We start from the raw sequence: 10,009 nt of genomic DNA on the forward strand, positions 1-10,009 counted from the left end.
AACAAATAACATTTAATGTTAAATTTAAATATTCACGTATCATCCTCACGATGAAAGCAAGCGATTTCAGAGCAGAAATATACGTTGAAGCCGAATAACCCTGAATGTCGAGTATTTGTTAATACAATTTGATTATAACAATTAACTATGCAAGTTAAGAATTTTTTTATATTTCTTATACCCCTATGCACTAAATTCAAGGGACGAGAAGTATAAGAAAAATTTTGTCTAGAAGATAAAAAATGAAATTAGAAAAATCGACATTTTTTTCGATGTTTGCATTAAAATAAAAATTGAATAAACAAAAAAATAAAAAATCTACTCTCACCATTTTCTGAAAAATTTAGTTCTGAATTTTAAAAATTCTAAAATCGGTGCATAATTGCGTTCTAAATGTCATTTTGAACCTCGTTTTCCGATTTCACCCCACTGTGCGTCCGTCCGTAAACACGATAACTCTCGAAAAAATGAACGAAACAAACTCATCTTTGGCACACTTTTTTTAGGTCCTAAAAGAAAGTACGAATTCGTGAACCAACCATTTTTGATGAAATTCAAAAAGTGAGCGCATTTTGAAAATTTTTGAGACAACTTTTTTCTGAATTTGAAAATTCTATGTACGGATATTCATAGTATTTAAAACACAAACAATTTATCTTAATGACTTTTTTCGATGAAAAGAAAATTCTCAGAGTTATAGCGTTTTCAAAATTTTTGTAATAAGCCGAAAATCAAAATTTGAAGCCGAAAAACGCACGATATGAAAAAAAGTCAAAAAAAGAAAAACATATCTTTTTGAAAGCCCTACAAGTTTATCATAACCAATTTTTGGATTTTCTTCAAAAATCTAAAATTCAAATTTTGATTGCACAAAAAATAATCGAAAATAAAAAAATCCATTTTGTAGACCAACTGTGTAGGATACGAAAAAAGATTTGTTTTATCTGTGAAAATTAACGTTGAAAAAAAATTAAATAAAAAAAAATGTGTGGAAAAACGACGACCGTTACGAGAAAAAAATCCAACAAAAAACCTGTTTACAAATGTGTGTCGGAAATCGAGCGCGCAGCGCGAGTGCCACGATGAGAATGTGTACCTTAAAGCCTACAGAGCTTTGAGAAATTCAATATTTGACTATACTTGAGTAGATAATTCAGAATATGAAGACCTATATAAATACTGCCATCTAAAAGAGATCTTTCTGATAAAGTTTTTTTCAAGCATTCGAAATGCAAAGAATAAATATCCGAGCGCGAAGCGCGAGGTGTAATTATGTTCGAGCGCGAAGCGCGAGATTCGACCGTCGCGCGACCTAGGTGCGCTCAAAACTTGCGAGCGAAGCGAGCTGCGCGCGATGAGAATGTGTCCGCGAAGCGGGCAAATTTTTAATTTATCAAATCTATGAAAAAATTTCAAATACAATTCTTAAAATTTTTGTTTATAAAATTACTCAATTTGAATGTTTTAAGTTCAAAATATATTCAAACCTTTTAATTTAAAATTCCTCTCTTTATAAAAAGTTTCCGATTTCAAAGGCTTTACATTAATTCCAATTTTTCACGAGGTTTGACATCGAATAATCTGCTTATTGTACTTTTAGATTATTTATATCCTAAAGCTGAAAAAAAATGTATTGCCGAATCATAAGTGATTTTAATTGTTTTCATTTCAAATTTTTCTTATTTAAAACCTTTTAATTTCAAAGACTTTGCAGTTATAATCCAATTTTCGAAACTAAATAATTTTGAATGGAATAATTATTTAATTGCTAACATACTTCTAATTTGAAATAAAATTGTGGGATAGTAAAGCATTTCCATGCAAAATAGTTATGCTGAAGTTTAAACGCTTCCTTTTATATTTTGACATTGTCGACTTCTGAAAAGTTTCAAACCAAAAACTTTAGAACTATGAGTCCTAATTACTTTTCTGAGTTTTTTTTGTTAAATTTAACTATTTATTATAATAAGGGAATTTTTTTTTATTTCTCCAGCTTATTTGAATGCTCTCCATTGTTGAAGCCAAGAAACAACCCACATATATCTGTATTCAATTCAATCAAAAATAAAATTTAACGCCAGTTTCATTTTTATTGAACTAAATTGTACTTAAATTTAACACCATTTAACATCTACAATTTTAACTGAAATTTACTTAAATTCAACTAAATTATACTTAAATTTTGAATTTAACTAACATGTATTCACTTTTTGAAATGATCTAAATTGTATTCAATCTTTAAATTTAGTTTTACAAAATAATTTTTAAAACTGCACTACAATAAATCCTAAAGTACGAATAGAATTGTTTTAAAACGTATTTACTTAGTATCTAGAAAATTTCTCTTTGAAAAGAAACCAGACGAGAAATTAATTTAACTAAACTTTATTTAATTCTTAAATTCACCTAAATTTCATTTTATTTTGAATTTAAATACATTTTATTGAATTTTTTAATTTATCTTAATTTCATTTAAATTTTAAAATTAGTTTTTAAAAATAATTTTAGAAATTTAACTAAAATTCTAAAGTACGAAAAGAATTTTTTTTCATTTATTTATTGTCTCGAAAATTTAAAATAATAATAAATAGAATATTTGTAGGCTCTCTTTAATTTGAATATAATTAGGTAAATCAGTGTTCATAACATTTTTAGCGTACAGGCCGTACAGAGCCAGCCAACCGACTCAACTATAGCAAAGATTGCTATAGTGGCGAGAACGAGAAACAGAAAATCACGTTCAGACTTCAGTTTGGAATTTAACAACTTTCGGTGTGCGCCCCGGCCCCACGACGCCCGCTGACGTGCTTGGAGGACGCTGTTGCCATAGAAACGGTGAAAAGTTGAAGAGGGCAGCACCTCGGCATAGTCAAAAAGGTAGTTATATATATCGTCCGTCCCCACCACTGACTCACGCCGTATCTAGGACCTAATATCTTTGGTATTATACATAGTTTTCTACGTATATTACATCGTTTATGTACTATAGGTAGAAAACCTCGAGTAACATGTCATAACCAATCTCTGCGCAAGCTACGGAACGCTAAGTAAAATCTCCCTACTTTTTAGTTTAAAGTATAATTTGTATTCCTAAATTGAATGATTTATTTTCAACCTACTTCAGGCACCAGGGCAAATGTCCGTTGATTCCAATTCCCATTCCCTCACAAGTAGCAGCAATCAGATTCAGTCGCGGAAGCATTTTTGGTTGACTTTGGCTTGAAAATGCTTGAGAATGAAATTCCAATTGCAGATATGAAGAACAGACATGATTCAGCAAAACTACGGTCTCCCACATGATCTGATAATAAACGGTCTAACCACACGCAACGAAAAAAAGTTAACCAATAAGAAGCAACTCCACCACAACCAGCCATATTGAAAGAGTAAACGCGCGAAATGAAGTATATTTTTAATGTAGTAAAGGCCATGGCAGAGGATATTAAGTAAAAGTTGTTAAAAGAAGAAGGAATTGTACAATTTATAAATCAATTTAATTAGATTCAAAATAATGCAGTTTGTGTCATAGATAATATAATGTATTAAAGATATATAACTTCCAATCCTCGTAATGTATCAGAAACAAGGAGAAATATGGTTAACATAACCTGTCAATTTTAATATATTATACTAAAATGATATATATATATCATTCCCGTCATCAATACAATACAATGATATACATGTTTTTATGAATAAAAACACGATCCTCGTTTACAAAAATGAACATATAGCGAGAACGCGGGTAAGCGTGTGATACGAGATTCTTAAATGATAATTTCATTAATAATTTTTCAAATATTTAAAACGATACGTGTTTAAAATTCTACAAAAATTATCTTTTTACTAAAAAAAAAAAAAAAAAAAAAACACAGACAATTAGTGGTAGAGGCAAAGATATTTTAGTGAAGTTGCTTTGTACAGGAGCGTACAATTTTCCATGCTTGCCATGGGCGCTATTTTCCCTAGATACGCCGCTGACAACCAAGCTGGTTGGGTGTGGTAGAGCAAAAGATATTATAAACATAGATGCGGTGCGGGCTGAGTTACCCGAGATAAATATAGACGGCGCGTCCGGCGAAAATGGTCAGTTCTCCTCTACCCACTGCTCCCCGGCTATAGCACCGATCGACAACAGCCACTTGGAGCGCTGTAAGCAACTCTCAGTAGGCCCCTCGAGGCGCACTAATAGTTACTTAGCTCGGACAAGAACCATTTGGATTGAAAGTAAATTTAGTAAATTGCCAATCAAAACATTTTTACATATATAAGTTATAACTCTGCAAAACATGGTTATTTTAATAAATACCACAAATAAAAGTCGATGAATAATTTATATTATGTTTTCATATATTTCCCAATATTTCTAAAATTATTACTTATAATTTTCATTCTATATATTGTCTATATATAGTTCTTTAATATTATTTATTTATAATTTTTATTTTTATGGTCTGCAATTTCTATGGTTTTTTAGACTTTTATAAAAATATAATTATAATTTCAAGTGATATGAAAATTGTTCTTTCAGTTTTGAGATTGTTTTGAGATGTTACGACGACAGTTCCAAGCCAGATTACGTTTCGCATTGGCAAACAAAATTAGACGAACAGAATTTCACTGTCATATTCATAAAAAATATCATGTTCCATAAAATATATTTTAAAATAAACTTTTAATTATTATAATTACTGCAGCTTACTCGAAATATATATAATTCAAATTATTTTTTAAGTTTATCAGAACTTTTAAATATATTTATAGTGATTTCAATTTTGTCGTAAAATTTATGTAAAATTCTGCTAAAAAATGACTCAAAATCTTCGAGACTTTTTTACAATCTTATAAATTTTTTTAAAATGTTTGAAATATTTTCGACACTGTAAACTTCCCGAAATTATAAAATTCTGAAACCCGAAAAACCCGAATTTAAAAATTCTAGAATAATAAAATTCTGGAGAGTTTACAATATTATCGAATTTGAAAATTCCCGAATAATAAAACTCCAGGTTGAATGCTGTTGAATGATAAAATATACAAACTAGAAATTTCCCGAATTGCAGAAATTGAGAAAACAGTTTTGTGGTAAATGTTATTTATTTATTACATATACAATAATCAAATATTTTTATTATAGAAATATTTTTTAATGTTTAATTTTGATAAATTATTATTTTAATTTAAAATAACAATAATTGTATAAAAATGTGATACAAACATAAATTTAAAAACACGTGAGCTTCAATTCAATCAAACTTTACAGGATTCAATTCAGACTACTTTAACGCGACTTTTATTTTCATTTTTTCAAAAAATAATTTTATTTTTGCGAGAGTTTTTTGTAATATAAAAAAATACAATGCACATTTGCAAACATCGATTTTTATTCAAAAATACATTTGTTCAATTATTGTGATTTTAAATTCTAATAATAATTCTTATAAACTTTAAGCATTAAAAAAGTTTTTTCTTTGGTATAAGTATTTTCATATTCTATTAAAAAAATATTTGTTATTAAACTATTTTTTAATTGTTCAAATTAGGGAGTTGTCTAGCCCGGATATTGTATAATTCGGAAATTTTCTGTCAGCAATTCTCAAATTCTGTAAGATTGTATATTGTCGAGAATTTTCAAATTCGGAACTTTTTTATTTTTCTACAATGTTATAATTTCGGGATTTTTACAGTGATATGGCCATTTTATTTTTCGGAAAAAGTGACTGAAAAATCCCGAAAAATAAAATTCCCGACATTGTAAAATTCGTTAATTGAAAAATAACCAAAGAATAAAATTCCCGAAATTATAAAAGTCGAATTGGAGAATTCACAAAAAATAAAATAAATAAAATTCCAGGCAATAAGATATTACCGAATTTGAAAAACCCCTAAAGAAAATGGCTGAATTATAAAAGATCCGAACTAGAAAATTCATGAATTTAAACAATTCAAAAAATTGTTTATTAAATATTATTTATTTATTGAAAATACAATAATCGAATATATATTTCTGTATGAAAATTTTTTTTTGAAAATGTGTATAGTATTAGAAAAAAATATTATAATATATAAATCGTTGTTGAATTGAATCCTGCAAAGTTTGTTTCAAAAATATTCTTATGTAGGTATAAAGAAAATTCAGACAGAACATTTTTTTCTTTCAAAGCGCACGTGTTTTTTAATGTATTTTTTAATACCATTTTTATAAAATTATTATTTAGTTGCCGGACATTTCATTTTTTGGGATTTTTTGTTCATCCCTTTCGGGATTTTTTCAGCGGTGCCATATTTTTGTACCTCCTCTTAAAATTATGTAATTTTTCAAAATAAAAAGTCAACATTTCAAACGATTTTAAAATCATCAAAAGTATCAATTCTCTTTTAAATTATTTCAAATCTTTTTTAATTATTTTAAACATTTTTCGGAACTTTTAAATGTCTTTTAGACTGATTACCATTTTTCCTAATATTTTTGTAAAATCCTGTTCTTTAAGAATCAAAATGAAATACTTTTACTTTGGAAATACAGATAAAAAAATAAAACAATTATAATTGTAACATTCAAAGTTTAAATTTGTTACTCTGAAATTGTGACAATTCTTTTTCAAATTGTTTACTATTCAAAATTGGTTTCTTTTTAATTTCCAAACTTAAGAGATTAAAAATGGAATATTTTATACTGAAATAATACTTCAAAAAGATTTTGAAATTTAATAAGGCGTTCATTTAAGAAGCCAGTAATTCGAACGTTTACACTTGTGTCACTACTAAGGCTTTCGAATTAAATTAGTTCAAATTTTAACGTTAAAATATGTAAATTATATCATTTTGAACAGATCTAGAATCATCTTGTAAAATCAGTTACTGTTAAATTTTTAATACTCGAACTTCAGTTCAATTTTCAAATTTACTTTCTTTTCACGATTTGTCCCGGTCGCGAGTATACCTCAATATTTAGAACAATTTTCATATTTTTAAAATAGTAATTTTTCGGTTCTAACTTATAGGATAATCATTTTATTCTTTGCAAGATTTTTTACAAATCTTGTTGATAATTTTTACATTTTCATCCAAAATGAGAAGGTATTAGTTTTTTTTTATGAAAAATGACTTTTTCGGATTTTATCAAATGTCGACGTTTTGAGGCCTCTTGAGTCAGAAAAATAAGTTTTTACGTCGGGGTCTGTTTGTTTGTCCAGCGTGGTCGTTGTTGTCTGTATACCGAATAACTTTTGAAAGACTGGTCAGATTGAATTGGACTTTGACAAATTTTTTGATAAAATCAAACTTACCGAAGTTGAAGGATTTTCAAAATCCAAAAAATCAAACGAAAGTGGACATTGGAAGCAAAAAAAGTTTGATATGGAAAAAAGTCAAGAGGCGAAAAACGCTACTTTTGCAAGGCCCCATGATTATTTTTTCACATTCTCATCCATAGTGAGAAGAGTTTTATGCGAAAAATGACTTCCGCGATTTTCATGAAATTTCGACGTTTTGAGGCTCCTTGAGTCAGAAAACAAGTTTTTACGTCGGTATTTGTGTATCTCTCTGGCGTCTACGTCGTCGTTGTTATTAATGTTGTGGTTGTCTGTATATCGGATAACTTTCGAAAAAATAGTCGAATTGGATTGTGCTTTAACACACAGTTTTTTCATTTTAAGAATTGTATGTAAAATTTTACTATTTTTATTTTTATAAAAAATATTTTTCTTCAATTAAATTGTTACAATAAAAGTGTTTCGAAGAGATTTTTTAAAAATCTTCCGTGGAATAAAATTAGTATTTATAGGTCGACAAAAGTTTGTTTTCTTTACCAAATTTGAATTTCGTCTAAATTTTTCCAGTTGTTTTTACTATAGTACAATTTACGTTTGTATCTCGGGCGAAGAAATCCATTCTATTGTTTGACCAATACTCTTTGTAAGTCAATATTTTTCATGGAAAATTACCCCGAGTGACCTTCAATTCTAATTTTATAAACGTAAAAAAACCACATTTCAATGTTTTCTATGAAAAACACAATCCCTGAGTGACAGAACAAAGTCGGAAACAATAACAGTCAATTTATTCAGGAAGAAGGTTTTTTAACAAAAATGACCTTGAGTGAACCTTTAATATATATTTGTAAATTTTTACTAAAATCAAGCGTTATTTTCTTGACACAAAAAAATAATAATAATTTGTGGGGGTGACAAATGATCAAAAAATTAATAAAACTTCAAGTTGTACGATTTTAATTTGTAACTAAATAATTTGAAATGTTTCAATCTAAAATTATCGAACACTTTCCATTCAAAGATTCTCATGACATATTTTAATAGCTTTAAATTTGAAATTATTCAATATACTGAAGACTACAAATTTAAAATGTGTCAACTATTAAAGCTTTAAATATTTTAAAATTTCTTTTCTGGAGACTAAATAACACTTATTCTTTTATTAAGAAATCACAATCAAAATGGTTTAAAAATGTTTTTAAAAGAGTTTTAAAATCCTTAAAAAAGGTCAGAGGTTTTAATAGTTCAATACATATATGATAGAACCTCTATAAATTTGAATCGTGAAAAATAAATAAAAGGTTTTAATTAATTGATATTTAAAACAAAAAGAATCTAAACGCAGCTGCAAACATTGAATGTGAAATGCGTTGAATTCAAGGTATATTTTAAAAAGAAAACTGAAAGCAGAGGATCGACTTTCAAAAAAAGCGAAAGAAAGTGACTCGCTGGATTGCAAATGAACATGGAAAATGGTGTATTTTCGCATTTTTAAATTATAAATTTAAACTTTTTCGCGTTGTAACAATTTCGAATACCAATAATGTTATTTTTTACCTACCCTACAACTAATAACGAAAATTCTGAAAATTCAAAGAATAAGGCTGTATTCTGAGGATGAAGCATATTTAACGTTAAAATTCAAGCTCTTAAACTGAAGGCCTAAAAATTTGCAAATTTTACAATTAGTGTTGTATAAATTGTATTGGCATCTTAAAATAGTATAAATAGTTCTTAAATTAGTTTTTAAATTTTCGGAAGTTCACCTTCTTTACTAGGCAGTCTGATAAGTACCTGAAAATTCTAAGAGATGGCATTAGTATTCACTAATGTGTCACACGCGGAGCCGAATTTGGCGCGGAATTATCCCGAATTTAAAAGTTCAAAAATTTCACGTTGATTTATTAAAATAGATCCTGTTCGGCTCCGTTGGCTCGTTACCGCAATTAAGGGTTTAGAAACCCAAACCCTTCGATGAAACTCTTCTCTTCTTTCTGAAAACGGATAATTAGGCAACAAAATGAACTGACAACTATAGATTTTGTGATATTAGATTAACAAAATGAATTTATTCAGAATGCGAATTGTACAAGTTTTCCAGAGAACCGGACGCGTCCGAGGGCAAGATTGCTTCTGGTCTCTGACTTCAGCGATGGGAGTTTCGGTACTGTCGTAGCGGTCCTTAGCTCCCCCCTCTTTCGTGCTTTCTCTCTCTTCTAAATTACATTTTCTCTCTATCCCACTCTACATATCCCTACTCTTATTATGACTAATAATTGGTCGCCGATTTCGATACGCCGTCTCATGTGAAGAACGCACGTGCCCTAACACTTCGCCGACTACGATAAAGCCAAGTCCGCTCATAATGTTTACATTACAGTTCGGAGAACCGACTGCCCGGAGGTCTTAATCATTTCAACAAAAACCAAAATGATTCTCCCCTCGGTTCAGTGTAACGATTTTCTGTCGCCAATTTGATAATAAATATAAGAGTTGTATATTCTGCTGTCAAGTCTGCTATCTTAAATCTAAACATTATATCAAATTTCCTCTGCCCAAAAATTCTCGACAAATCTAACATATACATTTATTCTCTTACAGGAATGATTATCACTTAAACAATATTCATGCCGATTTGCCCTGAAATGTTGCTTGCCAATCTTTTTACTTTTCGCTCGAAAATTTTATAATTTCGAATCGAAACCGCGCATTCTATGGAAGCGACGGTGCTGTTC

At 28.8% G+C, this 10,009-nt stretch overlaps 1 protein-coding gene across 8 annotated transcripts in view; it reads right to left on the bottom strand.

The window, feature by feature from the left end:
- LOC117174752 (dihydrofolate reductase) overlaps positions 1-3,313 on the bottom strand; it is a 352,741-nt gene extending 349,428 nt beyond the window's left edge. For all 8 annotated transcript variants that reach the window (XM_033364099.1, XM_033364101.1, XM_033364100.1 and 5 more), the window contains exon 1: positions 3,120-3,313. In XM_033364099.1, the coding sequence (XP_033219990.1) occupies positions 3,120-3,298 (179 nt within the window). In that variant the 5' untranslated portion in view covers positions 3,299-3,313. The remainder of the gene's footprint in view (positions 1-3,119) is intronic.
- Positions 3,314-10,009: the final 6,696 nt, after the last annotated feature.

The sequence above is a fragment of the Belonocnema kinseyi genome, chromosome 6 (assembly GCF_010883055.1).
Source record: "Belonocnema kinseyi isolate 2016_QV_RU_SX_M_011 chromosome 6, B_treatae_v1, whole genome shotgun sequence".
Classification (NCBI taxonomy): domain Eukaryota; kingdom Metazoa; phylum Arthropoda; class Insecta; order Hymenoptera; family Cynipidae; genus Belonocnema; species Belonocnema kinseyi.